Source organism: Rhipicephalus microplus, chromosome 1 (genome assembly GCF_043290135.1).
Source record: "Rhipicephalus microplus isolate Deutch F79 chromosome 1, USDA_Rmic, whole genome shotgun sequence".
Taxonomy (NCBI): domain Eukaryota; kingdom Metazoa; phylum Arthropoda; class Arachnida; order Ixodida; family Ixodidae; genus Rhipicephalus; species Rhipicephalus microplus.
In genome coordinates, this window is record NC_134700.1 from 220,020,330 (window position 1) to 220,043,082 (window position 22,753).

General features: G+C 46.8%; 1 protein-coding gene across 3 annotated transcripts in view; it reads left to right on the forward strand.

The window, feature by feature from the left end:
* The window catches only part of ck (unconventional myosin-VIIa ck), a 178,125-nt gene that overhangs the window by 151,553 nt on the left and 3,819 nt on the right, over positions 1-22,753 (forward strand). For 2 of the 3 annotated variants that reach the window (XM_075891400.1, XM_075891402.1), the window contains exons 40-46: positions 1,298-1,384; positions 4,270-4,376; positions 4,635-4,753; positions 6,219-6,285; positions 6,374-6,490; positions 8,937-9,020; positions 9,189-9,308. In XM_075891400.1, coding sequence (XP_075747515.1) covers positions 1,298-1,384; positions 4,270-4,376; positions 4,635-4,753; positions 6,219-6,285; positions 6,374-6,490; positions 8,937-9,020; positions 9,189-9,308 — 701 coding nt within the window. Of the gene's footprint in view, positions 1-1,297; positions 1,385-1,920; positions 2,046-4,269; positions 4,377-4,634; positions 4,754-6,218; positions 6,286-6,373; positions 6,491-8,936; positions 9,021-9,188; positions 9,309-22,753 lie in introns of those variants that run through there. The other variant, XM_075891403.1, reaches the window with a different exon arrangement.

Here is a 22,753-nt window from a genome sequence, read left to right on the forward strand (position 1 = left end):
CCTTCACTTTTAAAGGAGTATGTGGTCACACAATGATATTGTATGCTGTAATTTATATATATATTTTACTTGTTCTTGTTTTGTTTTGTGTTGTGCAATTTGTTCTCACTGACGTTTACGTACTTTGAATTTGTAAACCCCCCCTATAACAATGCCCCCAGTGGGCGCTGTAGGTACAAGTATAAATGTAAATAAAATAATGTATGCATCCCTCTTTGACAATATAGTTGCATGAGCTTAAGCGAGTAGTGCCCATGAGAAGGAAACGTTATATTTTATGCTTTCTGTTGATTATCCAGTGTGCTATCATATGAGCTGTTTCATTTTGCCGTCATGTCTGTTGGGTGAATGTGCCTCGCTGTATGCTAGGTGTGCATTAGGCGGTAGCAGTGATCTGCTGCGCATTGCATGCTTGTGCAGCCGAGAGGTTAGACTTCCTGGAATTACTGCTGTAGTCAAAAACTGCACAGCAGTTTTTCGACACCCTTATATGACACCCATGCAAAGGCAGCAATACACTCTATTAGACATTATGTCAGCTCACACTAAGACTTGCTGCGTGCTGCTTTCCTGGTGTGGCAGCTTGGGCTAGTTGGTATAGCATGACGATAGTTATAGTGCGAGAACAAAACGACGACACATAGACCTGCGTCTCCTTCTTGTCTCTGTGTCGTCGTTTTGTTCTCGCGCTGTAACTATCGGCTTTCCTGGTGTTTTCCTCTCACCCATTGAAGACGAATGCCGGTCGTATTTAATCACCCCAATGCACTATATTTTGTGGCTGCCATGCAAAATTAAATTGTTTCATTTAAAGTAATGCAGGGCTTTCCTTTCCCATTAGCTTGCTCCAGTTCTGGAATTTGAGGTAGTCACTACGTAGCAGTAATAATGCTAATGACTTCATACAACAAAATATATTTTAAAAAATCTTAAGAAATAATGTATAAAGAACTTTTTATCTTTGATAGTTGTTTGTGTAGACCACTTTTTAGTAGGTCACAATTTATCACGAGAGCTTACACTTTTACTTCTCAGTTCTCACAGTCCAATTTTTTCAATTCTTTTTCTGGCTCTGGGAAAGCAGGAGCATCCAAGAATATACAAGTAGATGGGCTCTAACTACAGGTGCTACATATGGTGTTAGATATGCTGAGGCTGACCTATCTGCCACAGAGGTTGCTCCTCTTTTTGCCTCATTTTAATGTTTGTTTGCCCAGAATGGTGGTAAGAGCAAAAATATTTTTGTTGAATCACCTTTGTTAATCAAGTACTTGTACTATGTTCAATCTTCCATCAGTCATCAGTGTACCAGAAGGAGACTTCTTTTTCGACTTCGTCCGGCATCTTACCGACTGGATTCGCAAGGCCAGGCCAACGAGAGATGGTAGGCCACTACACACGAGTTGCTGTGCTTGTACCACCCCATTGCCTCCTCTGGCATATGTACAGTAATGTCTCGTTAACACCTCATATTTTTTGTGGAGCAAAAATTAAAGTTGAATTGAACAGAAAGTGCTTCAGGAAGTCACATCAGTTTCAGCAGATGCACTGTTAGCTAGCAGGGAGTGATTGCTCTGTAGCATGTGCTTTCTCAAGCCATCTTGGCATAATCTGAATTGTTCCGGTGATTTCGGGGAGTATCTGTGTCAATGAAATATGCACATTCAAGATAAGATTAACGACAGTGAATGTTGAACAGTGAAGAGTAAAACTACATGTACACGTGCTCAAGCTTTTACACAGGGCTCTGACTTCTGGACCGTCAAAGATATCAACAGCAGAGAATGATACAAGCCAAGTGACCTTTTGTAATGTTCTGAAGGTTATAGGCCACATGAATATGACAGAGAGTGCATGCAGAGTGCCATGTTTCTTGCACCTTCCTCAGGCACCCATTTTTTACACAAAGTTGCAACACAGTGTGCTTTCAGGCATGCTTGCGAATGTCGAGCATCATCCAGGGGCATGGTGGAACCACCGAGCACCACCTATCAAAAAGTGAGAAATGCACCTCATTGAAAACTCGCTAGCATCCAACAGTAAATATGTTAGGCCATGAGCAGGCACCACCGTAGACGAAAAACATCACATTTGAAGGGACCTTGCAACACTCCTTTTTTGAACACAGTAAATCAACAAGCCTAATCTCTTGACCAGGGGTCTCAAACTCGCCTCAGCGACTGGGCCGCAGTGCACCGAGGCGCAGGCATAACCACAAATGCCGGAGCACTGAAGAAAGTCTAGAGGGGACGAGGGAAAAAAGGCTTGAACAAGATGTCGGCTAACATTGCCAATTGAAAAAAAAGTTATATCCCGTATCTCATATGTGGATCATGTCTGAATGGGATTAGGAGGGAGGATTCAAGAGATGTCAATGCCGATTTTCAGAATGACTGAAGTCTGGACACCGATTCTGAGGTATAGAGGTTTTTTCCCACACTTGTGTTTCAACACATGGTGGCTCGGTGGGGTGGGTGCCTGATAAAAAGAATGCTTTGTACCAGTCATTTCTGTTATGCTCATCAATATACTTCAATAATACGTTCGGACAGACTAGTAAGTTCATTGCTGTCAAACATTCTTTAAGTGTGCGAAAAGACCAGACACAGTGTCTTGGTCTTTTCGCACAGTTTAAGAATGTTTAACAACGTACTTCAGAAAGAAAATTTTTTTAATATGGGAAGAAAATAGTCATGTGTGGGCCAAGCGCTAGCAAAGGTTTGTGGGTGGTGCGCGGCCTGTAGGCTGCATGTTTGAGACCCCTGCACTAGATAGACAATGCTTACATGAACACCTGAACCAAGAACTGTTCTACTGGCCTGCAAGCTCCCTGAAAAGACCACCAGCTCTCTTCTTCTGTTTCTTGAAATACCGCATCACTTTCTGTGCCTGCTATGAAACTGTGAGATTCACACAAGCATGAAAGCTATCGGTAGATTTTTTTCTTAGATTTTATTACAAAACATGCTTCGTAGTGAGCTTCAAGAAAGAAATCTCGTAACTGTTAATTGATAAGAAAGCAGCAACATTCCTTATGATGACAGCTTATGCCATTGGGCTTCAAGATCGGACAACATAACATGCTGATCGCACAGACCATGCCAGCAATCAGGGCTTACTTTGATTCATGATGTTAAATAGCACGAATCAATTCGTACCAACTTGCCTAATTTTAAAATTTAAATCATTCTGATGTTGTGGAAAGCGGTCTTGGATATGCTGAAACCTGATACATCGCAAATGCTGTGAGAATGATGAAAAGGAGAGAGCTGTGTAAGAGGTCTGACTTGCAGCAGAGGAATCTTTAAAGATTCAACATGCATGAAGCAAACTCAAGAATTTTCATGGAAGTTTGAAATGCGATACCCTTTGATGCGATACCTTTGACTACATCTTAGGAGATCTTGCAAAGTCCCTTCAATGACGTATCCATGCGACTGAGAGAACCGTTTTGCAAGCAAGGTATATGTCCTACCCCTCGTTTTATCTTGAGCACTGATGTGGATGTGGCTGCTGCCTGAGAGGTGTTGGTGCTTGGTGGTGGTCGGGCGGTGATTCTCTCTCGTTCTGGACTTTTTGGGGTAATTTCTCAATCTGGCTCGTTTTCGAGGCTAAACGCGAGTGGATGCACTGATTAAGGAAGCTGCGGATGTTCCGATACTACTACTGACAAATGCTTGGGAAAACGAGACATTACTGTACAGAGAGGACATGTCGCATGCGGTGCTGTGAGGCGTAAGGATTATCCCACGTGTGCTCTTTGTTTATCACATACTACCACATTTTTGCTGCTGATTTAACAAGATTCCTGTTCAATCAAGATGTTCATATCTGCGTTTACTGGAAGCACATTACTCATTACAGACAAGGACATGAAACCGAGTGTGATCAACTTTGAACAAACATGGGACGCCTTTGGCTGGAGTCAAGAGTTTGCCAGAGAGCGTCTTTTTTTCTTGTTTAGGCAGTGATGAAGACAAGCCCTGTTATTGAAAAGTTGAAACGATTTTCTGTCGTTTCAAGTCTTCGTAATTCTGTGTGCCCCCCCCCCCCCCCCTTTTTTTACCACACTTCTCTGTACCTTGACCTGTGATTGCAATGTGTTTCCATGCAAAATTAATTGCTGACTAGCATTTTTTCAAGTCTGTAATGCTAGTATAGTATAACAGCTCTCTTTATTGGAAGCTTTACACAGCTGCTTAGTACCCTCGGTATTAAACTACTGGCCTAAGTAAAGTGTGCTCTAAACTAGTTTCATTTTGGCTACAGGATCTATACCTCAATTCACATACCAAGTGTTCTTCATGAAAAAGCTCTGGACTAACACCATACCTGGAAAGGACAAGAATGCGGACATCATCTTCCACTTTCACCAGGTAGCCTCAACCTCTGCACTGTTTTCCTCATTTTGCCATATTAATTTGGTTTACAAACAATTAGAATTGCGCATCTTCCATATGTATGAAATTCAGTAAAAGTTGGCAGTGCTGAATGATTACTTGGCCTTGTTCGTTCTTAAATTCGCACGTGTATTCATTGATCAACGTTCCTTTGTTGCGCAGTAGGAAACTGCACTTTCAAAGGTCTTGCACGTGAATTCACATGCTGTGCATGCTGTGTTCTCCGTGTCACAGGAACTGCCCAAGTTGCTTCGTGGCTACCACAAGTGCACCAAGGAAGAGGCAGCCAAACTCGCTGCCCTTATATACAGGGTGCGATTTGGGGAGAGCAAGGTGGAGCTGCAGGCTGTCCCGTAAGTCAACTATTTTTAGTCAGTTATTTGCAACTTCTTAGGGTTCTTCTTCTTCTTCTCTCTCTTTTTAAGTTTGTCAACAAGAAGAAGAACAAAAGTGTATTTAAATGGAAGGGGTACAAAAGGGGGTCCTGCAGAGCATGTTGGTTGGGTCCCAATGTCCAGGGCCCCCTGTACATTGGGCCGCCTGGACCTTGGGCCTAGAGATTGCGACATTGGACCGCAATGTCCAGGGCACTCCTAACGTGACTCAGAAGTGCTAATTTCACTTCCGGGTCTGAGCTGGCTCGTGCCTCCCACTGCTCTAAACTGCCTACAATGTTGTTGCCTAAAAATGATTTTGAATTTTCTGGCTTTCAATCACACTTCGAAGAGATGTAGTATAAAGTTGGCAAACAGCCGCACCACGGACACAGTGCAATGTGGGATATATTGTGCTCAGCAGCCGTACATATGAAAAGACGCCTGTCTGTGCATTGGGGAGAGCCGTAGCATTTTCCCCTTCAAGCGATTAACATTTCTCATTCAATATAATACACATAGACCAAACAAACTCCTCATGTCTTTTCTCCCACTTTGCTCTGCTATGCGTGCAGATAAATGTTATTTATGGTCGTCTAAGCAGCATGAAATTTATTTTTTTTAAAAAGGCAATACAAATACTAACAAAAAATGCATTGCAGGATAATGGATAGGTGGGAAAATTAATTTGGAAGCTCATGTCTTGTCCTTTTTTTTTAGTTGTGTACTTATAGTTATAATTATGAACTGTAAAGAAACTCTAATTTTGGATAGATAACAGATCTTTGTGTAATCTTTTTTTTTATTCTATGACATCTTAAGTGCGGAGCGCTTTAGGGGCCAGGACAGTCGTATGCTGTCAAATGCTGTCACCGCTGGGCTTAACACAGGCAAAACCACATGTATAGCATAGCCATGTGTAGCGTATTGAGCACACGCTCACACCAAGGAAAAGTCTTCTTCTTCCTATTCTTCGAGTGCCCTGATGCTATTATGTGTATGCTGTGGTATGCTGTCATCGCTTGGTGTAACAAAGCCAAAACCACGTGTAAAAATAGAAAAAAGAAAAGTCATAAATAGAAAGAGAGAGAAGGAAAGGAAAAAATGAAAGAAAAATATAATTATATAGAAATAAAGAGAAAAAAATGGAAAAAACTGGGAAAAGAAAATGAAAGAAAGAGACAATGAAAGAGCACCAGAAAAGGCTGCCCAGCTCTGCGCTTCCTTTAGACGCCACTAATGGAAAGCTGCCCTAATTTTTTTTTCCATTACTCTTAATTTATGCATAACCCTACATTTTTGTTTTTAAATTGAGCATAACAATCTCGTCTAAGGTACTTTGGGCATTCGATCACATGGTAATCATTGACAGAAATTTTCAAAATGCTCTATTCTGTATTTTATTTCTGTTTATTGTTTTGGTTTCCATTTTGTCGCCCTACAGATCCATGCTCAGAGAGCTTGTTCCCGCTGACATGATCAAGGCACAGAGTGCCAATGACTGGAAGAGGGTATGCAAACACCAATTGCAAATGTTTTCTGTCAGTTCGTGCTTTCACTGCTCATGCATTTTACAGTAGCACTGTTGTTATTCTCCAGGCTATCGTAGCTGCTTATAACCAGGATGCAGGAACGTCGCAAGAAGACGCCAAGATCATGTTCTTGAAAATCATCTATAAATGGCCAACGTTTGGCTCCGCATTCTTCGAAGTCAAGGTAAGCAATGCATTCTCTCTTTTTTTAATTTTATTAATCTTGCATAGCTATTGGGCAAAATAATAAACTCCTTTATTACTGGCTGTATGTACAGCAGGTAACTTCTTTGTGCACAGCCTGTTTGTGCTAAGACATCCACCACGACAGAATACTTCATTCTGCTGTGCTTCACTGTTCTAAGTTTCGTATGGCGACTTGAGCTGAAGCAGGTCCTATGTTCATATAAGAGCCCATAATGAGTATAGCTGCTAGTCATTTACATTTTAAAAGAGTACTGACACGAAAACTTTAGCCTCGTGTTTTTCTGCTGCAATGTGTTGCTTGGGGCTTGTTAGTCATAATGTGACACATTGTTTGCTGCAGTGTGTGACAGATAATTAATTACAGGCCCCTCATTATCAATCAGTTTCGGCTTGAGAGAGCTCCAAAAACTGGGTGCAACTGTTGCCACCTAGCGTGTGCAGCTCTTGACCACGTCAGCACACAGAATTTCGAGACACTTCCGCATGGTCTGCATCAAGAATTAGTTTCGAATAGGAAACGGAACTGTAATGTCGCCAAGCACAAAACTTTCTAAGCGTGCGCCACGGCCACGCACTCGCAACCAGCCGCCGAGAAATATATACTGCGGGATAAAACACAGCAAAACTAAAATGGCGGCTATTACGTCATCATAACTTCTTTTCTTGGCTCCAGCATGGTGACGTGAGGAAAGTAGGGGGTCCCCAAAGGGTCCCCTTAGATGGTGTCAATGGCACCATGGAGTTGAAGGCTCATGCAAACTTCAAAATTCTTTTAAAATACCTTCCCAGCTATATTCGCTATTGATACTTTGCAAATGATATACGAATGTTTCTGGGAATGGATCCCACAGGCTATCTCAGCCGCGAAATTTTGCATCAGTGCCCCTTTAAGCTCACTGCTTAAACACATTGGACTTTGTTGTGTGGATTATGTGCACCTGCTGAGCATTTTTCGTCAAAAAATATAATTTAGTGATGCATCTGTGACTGGACTGATATTTCAGTCCTTCTTCATTAATTACGAGAAGGCGTTTGATTCAGTAGAAATATCAGCAGTCATGCAGACACTGCGGAATTAGGGCGTCGATGAATTATATGCAAACATCCTGAAAGTAATCTACAGGGGATCAACTGCTACCATAGTGCTTTATAAAGAAAGCAACAGAATACCAATCAAGAAGGGTGTAAGGCAGGGGGATGCAATCTCCCCAAAGCTATTTACTGCGTGCTTACAGGAGGTTTTCAGAAGCCTAGAATGGGAACAGTTAGGGATAAGAGTTAATGGAGAGTACCTTAGTAACCTGCGCTTCGCCGATGACATTGCATTGATGAGTAACTCAGGGGATGAATTGCAACTCATGATTACGGAGTTAGACAAGGAGAGCAGAAAGGTGGCTCTTAAAATTAATCTGAAGAAAACGAAAGTAGTATACAACAACCTCGGAAGAGAGCAGTGCCTCGAGATAGGTAATAGTGCACTTCAAGTTATAAAAGACTATGTCTACTTAGGGCAGGTAATAACTGTGGAGCCGAACCACGAGATTGAAGTAACTAGAAGAATAGGAATGGAGTGGAGCACATTTGGCAAGCACTCTCAAGTTCTCTCTCAAGTACAGCTTAAATTGAGGACGACGCAGCGAGCAATGGAAAGAAAAATGGTAGGTGTAACCTTAAGAGACAAGAAGAGAGCAGAGTGGATTAGGGAACGAACCGGGGTTAAGGATATCATAGTTGAAATCAAGAAGAGAAAATGGACATGGGCCGGGCATGTAGCGCGTAGACAGGATAACCGCTGGTCATTAAGGGTAACTAAGTGGATTCCTAGAGAAGGCAAGCGGGTTAGGGGGAGACAGAAGGTTAGGTGGGCAGATGAGATTAATACGTTTGCGGGTATTAATTGGCAGCAGCAAGCACAGGACCGAGTTAACTGGTGGAACATGGAAGAGGCCTTTGTCCTGTAGTGGACAGGGTCAGGCTGGTGATGATGATGATGATGATCTGTGACTGGACATGTGAAGCTGGGATTTTTGTGTTGCTTTGCGCCATACTAGAAATGAATGAGAATTATGTTCAGACAGAATTTAGGCCTCTCTTGTATGCAATACGACCTGATGATAGCACTTTCCTTTCCTTTGTGCAATACCTCTTCACTAGTTGATCATACAATAGGTGTAGAGTGAACAAGTAGAGCTTCTGAGTACTCTAGAATGTTTAGAATAAAAATTACCATAGTAAATCTGAAAGCATAGATTTCAACACAACTTAGTTTAGCCCTTAACGTTTTTTAACATCTGAGTGTCTTAGTGCTGCTAGTTCAAAGAATAAATCCTGAAGCATTCTAAATCTGTTGAATAAATAAATAAATCTTTGCTAAAGTTGTGTAAAAAAAAAAAGCTGTTTTTAAGGCTGGCCTGTCCTTTCAGCAAACTACGGAGCCAACATACCCAGAGCAGCTGTTGATTGCCATTAACAAGCAGGGAGTGAGTTTGATTCATCCAGTTTCTAAGGTAAGTCGCTGTGTATCTAATGTGCTAGCTGAAACGTGCCAGCAAGAAATTCTCTCCCGGCTAACAGTGTTTGTAGTGAGGAGCATTTGTGCAAAGCTTTTCGCATCACATAACGTGCATATCTTTCAGTGAGCGTGCATGTGAATGCTCTCATTGTATTTGCAACAGGATATCCTAGTCACCCACCCATTCACGCGCATCTCCAATTGGAGCAGCGGGAACACTTACTTCCACATGACCATTGGCAACCTGGTGCGCGGCAACAAGCTGCTCTGCGAGACTCCTCTCGTGAGTGTTCCTCCTTTGTTCTGTTTTCAGTGTTTGCTATTGCGTGTGTGCCTTGAGAAGTGGCAAAACTACATACAAAGGTTATCATGAAAGTAAGTTTCAGTTAAATATTAAGTAAAGTTGCTGCAGAAAATAAATTATCTCGTAAATTACTTTCACATTCTGATGCTCCCATACTTGCCGCCATTACTAATTTACCCATCAGGACAGGCAAAGAAACCATTGGAGCATCGCCTTATGGAGCCATATTGCATTTAGTAATTCTAGCACACCAACTTTATTTTGCTTTGTGATAAACACCTATCATTCAACAAATTGCCAGTTGTCGATGTGGATTTGTCACTAGGCGTACCAGCAGTTACCAAAAATTTTGTATGTTGCCACAGGTGCTGTAGTTCATCTAACCATATCATGCATGCAATGACAATGCTGTTGTGCACTCTTATGTGTAATTAAAAATGTGTGATTACTCTTGAACACACCATAATAAATGCATAAATAGCAGAAGTTGACATGCGAGATCACATTTGATGACTGACAGCCACACTCACCACTATCATTGTACTATCCCACAGTAAAGGGTTCTCCGCGTAGTTCTGACACTGTCCCTGCAATGTGCAAGCATTGACGAATGCCATGTGCACACTGTCTTTTCGAGAAATGGCTAACAGTATGAAGCCTTTTTATATGCATGTAAAAATTATAAATCACAGAAAAGTCACAAATAAGGAAGACACTATAACACACATAAAAATAAATGATAATGCCAAAGAAAAGTGACATATTATTGTCAGAATATAATGTGAATATAACAGTGTACATTGTCTTTTCAAATAAAACATGCAATTTCTGTTTGTTAAATGACACAGTATCTTGATAGCTAATGTTATGAAGTGCTCAACCTTATGCTTATTTAGAGGTATGAAGTATTGCAATGTGACTCTGGACTTGACCTCATGGAGTAGTCAAGGGTGGGGTTGTCAGAAAAACTATTGATAAAAATTAGTGAGCCAGAGCTGTGTACCAATGTGATGCATAATTCTTCTTTCATCCATTTTATTGATTTTGTTGGAGCCCTTATGTGGCTTTTTAGACATGTAGTGGTCAGTTTCAATTGGTGAGTAAGCAATAATGTATGTATGACAACTTAAGAGCTCTATTATTCTGGTATCGTATTTTGCTTGAATTTAAGGACTGCCCAGTATAGACAAAACTTGCTAGTCATTGCCAAAATCTTCTCATGTTACTCTCCTCTCTAGTAGCTAAGAAGAAGGTTCATAATCTAACTGCCTAATCAAAATTATCGTTTTTTTTTTGTCATGATTGTTTAAGCCCCTCAAGAGTGTGCGAAATGTACCGGTCAGTGCGAGTGCGAAGTGCGCCCTGAAAAATTAATTACGGCATGCTTTAAAAGCTAGTTTTGGTTCCTACTGTATCCTGATGTTGCAACATGATATAGGCGGAGAGTTTTCATATTCCTAGAAGGGGCAGGCACTTGACTTGCTCTTTCATATTTCTCTCTCTCTCTCTCTATATATATATATATATATATATATATATATATATATATATATATATTGTGAGCATTATTCATGCGCGTCATCTTATCATATGTACATACTCATCATCATCAGTCTGACCTGTGTTGTGGGGCAGAGGCTCGGCAAGTAAAAAAAGTGTCTTGCAGCTAAAACATTGCCTTACAAGTGGTGGAGAGTGCTTTCCGGTCCCCTGGTCCTCTGCCTGCAGCGCTTTTTCGTTATCTTCGACTACTAACCATCCCTGGAGCTCCGGTAGGGTCGCCGTCCTGCACAGTCAGCCCACGGTAATGTCGCAAGACGAGCCCAACAACACAGCTCCATCCACCCCGCCTGCACCCCTGGGCATGCCTTCTTGGACTGTCACCGCCCCTCAAAAAGACCCCCCCGATGTTCACCGGCCTTCGCGGTGAAAACGTTGAATATTGGTTGGATGAGTACGACCGTGTGAGTGCGCTTAAATATTGGCATGATTCTCTGAAGCTGTCCCGCGTACCGTTCTATCTGACGGGGGTCGCTAAGACATGGTTTCTCAATCATCAACTGGATTTCCCGGACTGGCCTACCTTTAAGCAGCAGCTCCGTCAGATATTTGCCAACCCTTCTGTCCGTGCAGACATAGCCAAACGGAAGCTTGCTGAACGTGTTCAGCACTCTGGCGAGTCTTATACTTCGTACATTGAAGATGTCCTCGCCCTATGCCGTCCCGTCGACAGCTCGATGGCGGAACATGACCGCGTTCGCCACCTGCTCAAGGGCATAGGCACCGTTGCATTTAACGCTTTAGCGGCAAAGGACCCCACCACGGTCGCGGATATCATCAGTACGTGTCAGCGACTCGATGACCTTCAACTTATACGTTTACAACCTGACACAGGAGATCTCAGGCCAACGCATGACAATGAGCTCCGTGCGTTGATACGGTTCATGATCCGCGAGGAGCTGCAACTCCAGGCCACCTCGTCGTCTTATGAGCTCCGCATAATGCCTTCTGCAGGCAGCCTCCGCAACATCGTCAGGGAGAAACTGGCATCCATGACGTGTGACCAAGTCCCGAGCTCGCATACCGCTCCAAAGCCGACATACGCTCAGGTGGTTGCAGCGTCACCTTTTCTGCAATCGTCGCAGTATGTGTCAAATACGCAGCCCTCACTGAATGCCCTCGCCCCAAGGGCACTGCCTCCTTCTTTCCGTTCCTGGCGTCCATCTCGACCGATTTTCTATTATTGCGGAATACGTGGCCACATCTCACGGTTCTGTCGTCGACGTCAACAAGACGAAAGGCGGGGCTATGGTAACTTCGAGAGGGATGAGTTTGCCCCTGCTCCACAACATCGCCACCCATACCAACTGTACCAACGCCGCTCACCATCTCCACAGCACTTCGACGCAGCCAGTACCTTCCGCTCCTCGCGCCGTCGTTCCCCGTCACCTATGCGCTGTTCTTCGTCACCACTTCGTCCGGCTACCACGGCGTCTGATCACCGCCCGGAAAACTAAACAGTGCAGCTTCAGGAGGGAAAGCTGCATTTAGCGGACTGCATCGAACTCCACCGGAACGCCCTTCAAATGTACTTTCAGTGTGTGTTGAGGGTATATGGACTGAAGCCTTGGTGGACACAGGTGCATCGCTCTCAGTTATTAGTGTGGACTTGTGTTCCCGTTTACGCAAAGTGAAGACACCGTATGATGGCCCTCGGTTTTTGTTCAGCTTTCTGGTGTTTGCACAGCACGAGTTTTTATTGAGGGCATCCTTCACCATATACAGTTCCTCGTTCTGTCATCGTGTACTAATGCGCTCATTTTAGGGTGGGACTTTCTCTCCTCAGCTTCAGCCGTGATATCTTGCCGTCAGAGGGTCATTCGTATGTCAGATACTGCGCTTTCGTCCGATAAAGATGCTCATAGCCAGCGCTTCGTCACCGCTGATGACTCTTTTATTCCTCCAGGCAATGAGCATATTCTGACCCTGACATCAGATAAGATCAATACTGGTGATGTGTTCCCAGCACCGTGTGGGCGCTACATCTCTGGTGGACTTACCATCGCTCCTAGCCTGGTGCACTTTCATGATGGCAGAGCATTAGTTACGGCAATTAACCCTACTTCTTTGCCTGTTGCACTGCCCCAGGGCACCAGTGTGGTTTGCTTCACAGATACCGAACCACTTTCTCTGGTGCCCCTTCACGCAGACGCACCATCTTTCTCTACGAGTACTGACGACGATGCTACGACGGCTGCTTTAACAGCCACAATAAATCCCGATCTCACGTCAGCGCAAAAGCAAGAACTTTTGGGTATCCTTCAAAAACACAGTGCTTCATTTGATGTAAATTCCCAGCTTTTGGGTCGCACTTCCGTCGCCGTACATCGAATTGAAACGGAAGGCAATACAATTGTATGCCGCCGCCCATATCGAGTGTCATCTGCAGAGCGGAAAATCATCGAGAACAACGTTGCTGATATGCTCAAACGAGATGTTATCCGGCCTTCGTCCAGCTTGTGGTCATCACCTGTAGTGCTAGTCCGAAAGAAGGATGGTTCGGTGCGATTCTGCGTCGATTATCGAGCACTTAATAAGATCTTGCGAAAAGACGTGTACCCGATCCCACGAGTCGACGACGCACTTGACTCTCTGCAAGGCGCTGAATTTTTCTCGAGCCTGGATTTACGGTCTGGTTATTGGCAAATACTTATGCACGAAGCGGACAAAGAAAAAACTGCCTTTGCAACACCAGACGGGCTGTATGAATTCAACGTGATGCCATTCGGTTTATGTAATGCTCCTGCCACGTTTGAACGCATGATTGGCATAGTTCTACGTGGCCTAAAATAGAAAACATGTCTCTGTTATCTAGATGACATCGTCATTTTCTCCACTTCTTTTCGTCAGCACCTTGATTGTTTAGACGAAGTTTTGATGTGTATTTCTAATGCTGGACTTCAGCTAAACACAAAGAAATGCCATTTCGCCAACAAGAACATCAAGGTGTTGGGCCACCTTGTCAGCAAAGATGGCGTTCGCCCGGATCCTGACAAGCTTGCTGCCGTGATACGCTTCCCTCGGCCAGAAAATCAGAAAACCTACGAAGTTTCCTGGGCCTGGCGTCCTACTTCCGCCGCTTCATCAGCCATTTTGCTGCCGTCGCGTCGCCACTGCATAAGCTGCTGACATCCGGATCAACTTTCGCTTGGAACGACGACTGCGAGCGTGCCTTTCTGGCCCTCAAGCATGCTTTAACATCCGACCCTGTTCTGTGCCATTTCGACGAGAACGCACCTACATGTCTCCATACCGACGCGAGTGGCCATGGCATTGGTGCAGTTCTTCTACAGCGAGATGCCACTTCATGGGAAAGAGTTATTGCGTATGCTAGTTGTGCTCTTACGGCTGCTGAACAGAACTACTCCATAACTGAGCAGGAGTGCCTTGCTGTCGTTTGGGCCATACGAAAATTTCGACCGTATCTTTCCGGACACCACTTCACAGTTATTACAGACCATCACGCCTTGTGCTGGCTATCGTCACTGAAAAACTTGTCTGGTCGCCTCGGTCGTTGGGTGCTCCGCCTACAAGAGTACGATTTTGACATCACCTATAAGTCTGGCAAAAGACACCAAGATGCAGATGCTCTCTCTCATTGCCCCCTTCCACTGTCATCATCGAGTACGTCAGGTGATTGCTCGTCTGGTGGGCAAAACACTGCGTCACCCCTCACATTATCACAACTTGCGGTTATCGACACGCCGGCTTCAAATCACTACACCGAGTTCGCCACACGCCAGCGTGATAATCTACATTGCAATCGCATTATTCAACGCCTAAATGGTATATCACTTACTCTTAATGCTAGATTGCGCCGACAACTATGGCAATTTAAGCTCGATAACAATGTGCTCCATCGTTACGTTTACACTACTGATGGACACCGCTGGGTTCCAGTACTTCCGCGTTCTCTACGTCACCAAGTCCTCGAAGCCTTTCACGACGACCCATGTGCAGGCCACTTGGGATTTTACAAAACACAAAACCGCATCAGGAAACGTTTCTTCTGGCCTGGCATCTCTACCTTTGTGGCCAAGTACGTTGCATCTTGCCATCTGTGTCAACGGCGGAAGCGACCAACTTTGCCTCCTGCTGGCCTTCTGCAACCCATCCCGTGTCCCGAGACTCCTTTCGCCATCGTTGGCATAGACCTACTAGGACCTCTCCCCATCACGCCAGCAGGTAATCGTTGGATTGTGACTGCTGTCGATCACCTGACACGGTACACAGAGACTGCTGCACTACGCACAAGTTCTGCTTCAGACGTCGCAGACTTCTTTCTCAACGCCATTTTATTGCCTCACGGTGCACCTCGCGTCCTCCTGAGTGATTGCGGCAAAACGTTCCTGTCCACCATAATCGAAACTCTGCTCACAACCTGTGGTACAGTACATAAGACGACGTCAGCCTACCACCCCCAAACTAATGGGCTGACAGAGAGATTTAATTGGACACTAACAGACATGCTATCGATGTACATCGCACCAAACCATGACAACTGGGATACGATTTTGCCTTTTGTGACGTTTGCCCATAACACCGCTGTTCAAAGAACTACTGGCTACTCGCCTTTCTACCTCGTGTACGGCCGTTCACCGACATTCACCATCGACGTCTCTTTCCTAAATGTTCCAACTGACGCCTCGGAAACCATGTCAGAGCAGTTCATCACAAGGCTCGAGGAATGTCGGCAACGGGCTCGCCTTAATACAGAAGCCAATCAGCAAGATCGCAAGCAGCGCTACGACAGCTCTCATCGCGACGTCTCCTTCAGTCCGGGGGATGAAGTGTTGCTTTGGACGCCCATTCGTACTCCAGGATTGTGCGATAAATTTCAGTCACGCTTCATTGGACCCTATACAATCAATGAACAAACGTCACCAGTGAACTACCGTGTCACTCCAAGCGACCTTTCTTCGGATCGTCGCTGTCGTGGTTTGGAGATTGTCTACGTATCGCGTCTGAAGCCATTCATTCGACGTTCCGTTCCCGTCTAAGACGCGTCCGGGCTGGCCGGTCACCATGGGGGGGGGGGGGGGGATAAGTGTGAGCATTATTCATGCGTGTCATCTTATCATATGTACATACTCATCATCATCAGTCTGACCTGTGTTGTGGGGCAGAGGCTCGGCAAGTAATGTCTTGGAGCCAAAACATTGCCTTACAATATATATATATTGCAAGGGGGTTTATTAGCGACGCCAGATAATAGGCAGACAGCCGGTACAGAAACAAATGCTCGGGCAGTCAAGTGTCTACAGCTCGTGCTCGCCCTTCGCACTCAGCGATGGTCCCACTATCATTGCCTTGCGAATTCCCCACTACAATGCCCCGGCGACGAAGACGAGCCATCCTGGCGACTCAAGGTGACGAGAGAACAGGATGGTCGTAACAGGGCTTGAGGCGACTGACGTGGACCGTCTCACGACCAAGGCGGCGCTTGTCCGTGGACGGCTTGAGTGGTTCAATCACATAGGTGACAGAAGAAGGGTGTTGTATGACGCGGTAAGGGCCCGTATACTTCGGTGCAAACTTGGGAGTCAGTCCAGGAGAGTGGAAAGGCAGTCGGAGCCACACGAGAGAACCGACGGGGAAGGTATTCTGAACAAGATCATGGTCGTGGCGATATTTTTGGAGGGCTTGGTTATCGGCTGTGAAGGACCGTGCAAGTTGACGACACTCTTCGGCATGTTCAGCCATTTCAGAAACTGGGCTGAACTCTGAGGCATCAGGATTGTATGGCAAAATTGTGTCGAGTGTGTTGCATGGGTCACGACCATATAAAAGAAAAAATGGAGAAAAGCCTGTTGTTGATTGAATCGCCGTATTGTAGGCGTACGTCACGAAAGGAAGAACAACGTCCCAGTTGGAGTGGTCGGAATCAATATACATAGCGAGCATGTCTCCGAGGGTTCTGTTGAAACGTTCCGTTAGGCCGTTTGTCTGAGGGTGATAGGCTGTTGATGTGCGGTGTACCGTACGGCATGAATGTAGGAGCTGCTGCAGAACTTCGGACAAAAATACGCGTCCTCTGTCACTCAGGAGCTCCCGTGGTGCACCATGACGAAGAACAAACCGGTGCAAGATGAAGGTTGCAACGTCACGAGCACCAGCCGAAGGTAGCGCTGCCGTTTCGGCGTACCTTGTCAGATGGTCGGCAGCCACAATCACCCATCGATTGCCACCAACAGAGCACGGTAGCGGGCCGTATAGGTCAATCCCAACACGGTCGAATGGGCGTGCAGGACATGGCAAAGGCTGCAGTTGACCGGGTGAATGAGGGAATGTCTTGCGCTGCTGACACTGGGAACATGAGCGAATGTGTTTGCGTACAAACGTGTACATACCCCGCCAGTAGTAACGTTGGCGGATCCGCTCATACGTCTTTAGCGCACCGGCGTGTGCGTGTTGCGGTTCAGCATGAAAATATTTGCAGATATCAGACCGCATATGGCTGGGTATGACTAGCAGCCATTTACGACCCGTCACTTGATAGTTGCGACGGTATAACAGGCCATCCCGTATGGCGAAATGCGTTGCTTGGCGGCGAAGAGCACGCGGGTAACCGGAAGTTGATGCGTCAGAAAGCATATTCAATAGCGAGGCGATCCAAGGGTCCTTGCGCTGTTCGGATGGCATGTCTGTGACGCTGACGGCAGAGAGGGGTAGGTCCAGGGCTGATATATCCGTATCATCGGATTTCACGGGTGATCGTGAAAGCGCATCTGCGTCAGAGTGCTTTCGCCCCGATCGGTAGACGACGCGTATGTCGAATTCCTGGAGGCGTAGTGCCCAACGTCCGAGGCGGCCGGAAGGATCTTTTAGCGAAGCCAACCAACAGAGTGCGTGATGGTCAGTTACCACATCAAAAGTTTGGCCGTACAAATAGGGGCGAAACTTGTTTAACGCCCACACAATCGCGAGGCACTCTTTTTCCGTAACAGAATAGTTGGCTTCTGCCTTAGTGAGGGCGCGGCTGGCATAGGCGACCACATACTCCGTAAAACCTGGCTTGCGTTGCGCGAGTACTGCACCAAGGCCAACGCCACTTGCATCCGTGTGTACTTCTGTTGGCGCAGTAGGGTCGTAATGGCGCAGTACGGGTGGTGAGGTAAGGAGTCGGCGCAGTGTTGCGAAGGATTCGTCACAGGCTGCTGTCCAATTCGAAAGATCTGCAGGGCCAGCAAGGAGTTTGGTGAGTGGAGCGATGATGGAGGCAAAGTTCCGGACAAAGCGACGAAAATAGGAGCACAGGCCCACAAAGCTCCGTAGTTCTTTAACAGTAGTCGGCTTAGGAAATTCGGCAACAGCACGAAGCTTGTCAGGGTCGGGAAGAATGCCGGCTTTCGAGACGACATGACCAAGTATGGTGAGTTGTTTAGCCCCGAAGTGACACTTCTTCAGGTTAAGCTGAAGCCTGGCGTTTGTAAGGCACTGTAGAATCTTGCGCAGACGAGTGAGATGCGAAGTGAAATCGGGTGAAAAAACCACAACGTCATCAAGATAGCACAAGCAAATGTTCCATTTGAGACCACGTAAAATGCTGTCCATCATTCGCTCGAATGTGGCAGGCGCATTGCAGAGTCCGAATGGCATCACGGTAAATTCATAGAGGCCATCCGGTGTGACAAACGCCGTTTTTGGACGATCAGACTCAGCCATTGGAACCTGCCAATAACCCGAGCGAAGGTCAAGCGAGGAAAAGAATTCTGCACCTTGGAGACAATCGAGAGCGTCGTCTATGCGGGGAAGAGGGTAAACATCTTTCCTCGTAATGTTGTTTAGGCGCCTGTAGTCTACGCAGAACCGGACTGAACCATCCTTTTTTTTGACGAGTACAACTGGGGAAGACCAAGGACTACAAGAAGGCTTGATGACTCCGCGCTGTAGCATGTCGTCTACTTGTTCTGCAATTACCCGACGCTCCGCTGGTGACACACGATAAGGGCGCTGGCGCAAAGGAGTACTCTTTCCTGTGTCAATTGTGTGCACAACGGTGTTCGTTCTTCCTAGCACCGCTTGGGGAAAGTCAAACGAACGCTTGAATTCGTGCAGCAGGGTAACAAGCTGCTCTCGTTGAGCCGGGGCGAGATGGCTGTCAATAGAATGGTGAAATGCATCGGTAGACGCACTGTTCAAGGCAAAGTGAATAACCAACGCGTTCAGCTCCATATTCGGCTTGGTGTCGAAGAAATTGGCAGGCACGATAGTACCTTCATCGATGAGCTGAATGTGGCCGAGCGTCTCGTTGCGGCGCAAACTGAGGGGGCACGAGTTGGGATTGGAAATAAATATCCCGGTAGTGTCTTGACAAAGCTCAAGAACGGCGAATGGCAGCGATGTGTGGTGGCGGCTACCGAAGATGTCAGATGGCTTGAATAGGACGGTAGCATCAGAAAGTGAAGCACAGCAGGCAGGGACAAACTGGGCGCTGAAAGGAGGAAGGTCTATGTCCGTCGCGACGACAAGGTTAGCCACACTAGATACGGCCGCATCAACAGAAGGCGCATCACCAAACGGTAACAGCTCCACTTCGGCCCGAGCGCAGTCCACGATGGCGTGATGACGTGATAAAAAATCCCATCCTAGGATGACATCGTGGGAACATGAAGCCAACACGTGAAATTCAATGGTGTACAACACGTCTCGAATCACAACTTTTGCTGTACATGACGCGACGGGCTCAATTTGTTGGGCGCTCGCAGTACTAAGAGAAACCACGGGAGAAAGCATCGTCACTTTACGAAGAGAGCGGCAGAGTCTCTCACTAATCACAGATATCGCGGCACCGGTATCGATGAGTGCGAGTGTTCGTACACCTTCGACGATTACATCGATAAGATTGGCGGGAGACAGGCGAGGACTTGAACGATTAGACGATGACGCAGCTCGTGCCTCCGGAGCTGCGGCAGTTAGTTTTCCGTCTCAATGGAGGTGGGTCGTCGACGCATAGGCGACACGGAACGACGACTTGGTGAAGGTGAAGGCGAGCGGGAAGTAGAACGTCTAGAAGCGAATGTTCGGGCGCCGGAAGCAGTTTGCGCATCGCGTTCGTGAACTTCAGGTGGTACGTGAGGCGCGTGGTATGGAGGTCGAAACGAATAGTCAGGATATCTTGGTGCGTTAACTGTGAAGCGCCGACGACATAGACGTGCAACGTGACCTGGAATTCCGCAAAAGTAACATATAGGCCGGTTGTCAGCGGTGCGCCAAGGATTTCCGGCGTGTTGCTGTGGAAACGGCGCGGTGGACGGTCGCACAGGTTGTGGCGTATACATTGGCAGACGAGATGCAGGAGGCATTGCCGCGACGGCCGCATAAGTCAGTGGCGCGGCAACAGGCGTTGGTTGAGAGGCAGGCGTAGGTAATGGCAACGCCTCGGAGACCTGCTCCTGAATAGCCTGTCTTATTGTCGGCGTTAGGCGGTTCGTTGGTGCTTCGGTGGTAGGCAGATACGAGAGACATGAAAGTTGTCGTGCGACCTCTTCGCGTACATATTCTTTTATCTGCTCCAGCAGGGAGCTGTCACCACCGACGGCCAGGGCAGCGAGAGAGTCGTCTGCAGTCGTCGACCTCCGAACTGCTGCGCGTTGTTTCCGAATCTCTTCCAAGCTCTGGCACAAGGTCACAAGTTCGGATACGGTACTTGGGCTCTTTGCCAGCAACATTTGATAGGCATCATCGTCTATGCCTTTCAAGATATGCCTGATCTTGTCATGTTCGGTCATCTCAGGGTTGAAGCGCCGGCATAAATCGATTACATCTTCAATATAGCTTGTGAAGTTTTCGCCCTGCCTTTGTGCACGTCCGCGTAGGCGCTGCTCAGCACGCAGCTTGCGCACTGCGGGGCGATCGAACACAGCTGCGAGGGTGGTCTTGAAACCGGCCCAAGTGATAAATTCAGTGCGGTGGTTTGTGAACCACAGGCTGGCGACGTCTTTGAGATAAAATGGGACATACTCTAATTTCGAGGGGTCGTCCCACTTGTTGGCGGCGCTCACCTTCTCAAACAGCTGCAACCAGTCCTCCACATCTTGGTCCTCGGTGCCACTGAAGAAGGGCGGATCTCGTTGGCGCAGGGTGGTAGGCACGATGACCAGTTGAGATTGGGCCGTGCTTTGCTGGGTGGTGCCTTGCTCGGTCGTCTGATCAGGCATTGCTGATGTAGTGGGCAGCTTCCGGCTTCGAAGTTCCAGGTTTGCGTACCCAGCACACTTCCACCACTTTGCAAGGGGGTTTATTAGCGACGCCAGATAATAGGCAGACAGCCGGTACAGAAACAAATGCTCGGGCAGTCAAGTGTCTACAGCTCGTGCTCGCCCTTCGCACTCAGCGATGGTCCCACTATCATTGCCTTGCGAATTCCCCACTACAATATATATATATATATATATATGTGTGTGTGTGTGTGTGTGTGTATATATATGTGACGTAAGAAGGCAGGGATGGTTAGGAGAAGTAGATGAAGAAGAAGGAGAATGGAGTAAACATGGAGTATGAGCCAGGCCACGTCTCCGATTCATCATAGCGTCACACGAGTCGACAGGATGAAGACCTCGCAACCACTTCATCGCCCGGCCATCATCATCGAAGACCTCAGCGAGACGCAGTGACCGAACGCGGACCACAGAAGAACGCGGACCACCAAGCATCATGACAGTAGCATCAGACGACCTTGACATCCCTAAGTACACCGGATCAGCGGACGACGGACCCGTACGGGACTGGTTCAACCTGTTCGAGCTTCATGCTGCTGCTGCATCTTGGTCGGAACGGGAGATGGTTACGAACTTCAGCGACTACGTCACCGGTGAGGCATTTAAATTTTACCTCACCCATATATTCGAGAATGACGAGTCATGGCAAAAAATCAAAGAGGAGATGATTACCCGTTTTAACGACTATGACCAAGACCTACTCATTGTCAACCATCTAGAGACAACCGCACACTATCGTCAATTTCCTAAGCAGTCCTCAACCATTCGAAAGCCCAGCGCGAATCGACAACTGCCTCAATACGAAGGGGCACAGCAGTTTACTTACAGAAGGCCATGCGTATATTGGGAAAAACCCAACCGTCAAGCGCGCCGCCCTTTTGCGCGAAAGTTGGCATTTTCGAAGTCATCGCTTCAGCATATGACACGAGACGTTGCTCAACCACCTGATGCCCTTCACTCTTCGTCTCGAATACGTGGTCCACCTCCTGGGTTTTCGTCACGCGGTTCTTCAAGCGCTCCTAGCCCTCACCATTTGCCTTGTAAGGACGCCGTATTCATGGTAGATGACCTGGCACATCGGAAAAATACCCTGTCAAGCCATTCTTCTTTCGTACGGTTTCATGCATCACCGTCCGGTGCACACACTCTCGAGAGTCGAAACAAAACAGAAGGCTCAGACGCATCGAACGTCGCACGCTACCATGCGCAAGTACTCGCAGCGAACAGCGTAAAAGAAGCCCCTGAAGAGCTTCGTGTCATTTCTACGGCACCGCAGACTTGCCAAAATCTGCAGTTCAAACCTAGTAATGCCATGTCACCTGTGGCGCCCACATGCAGAGCTCACCAATTCATGAATCAAACTAATTCAGAAGTACATGATACATCAAACCTCGCACATAGTTGTCTTTCGGAAGCGCCCGTAATGAACCCCGTCACCGAAGCCTCTGAAGAGCATGCTAGCAATGATGACGCATTACCAACTATGCCAGACAAGCAAGACACCAGTTCACCATTCATCAGCTGTCTACAGGACGCGTCAAACACCGAAGGAAATGAATGCCCCATTCCGGAAAGGGCGCCACTACAGCCATCTCCCAAGCAGCCTCAGCAAAGCAAGCAAAGCCAAGTTCACAAACTCATGCT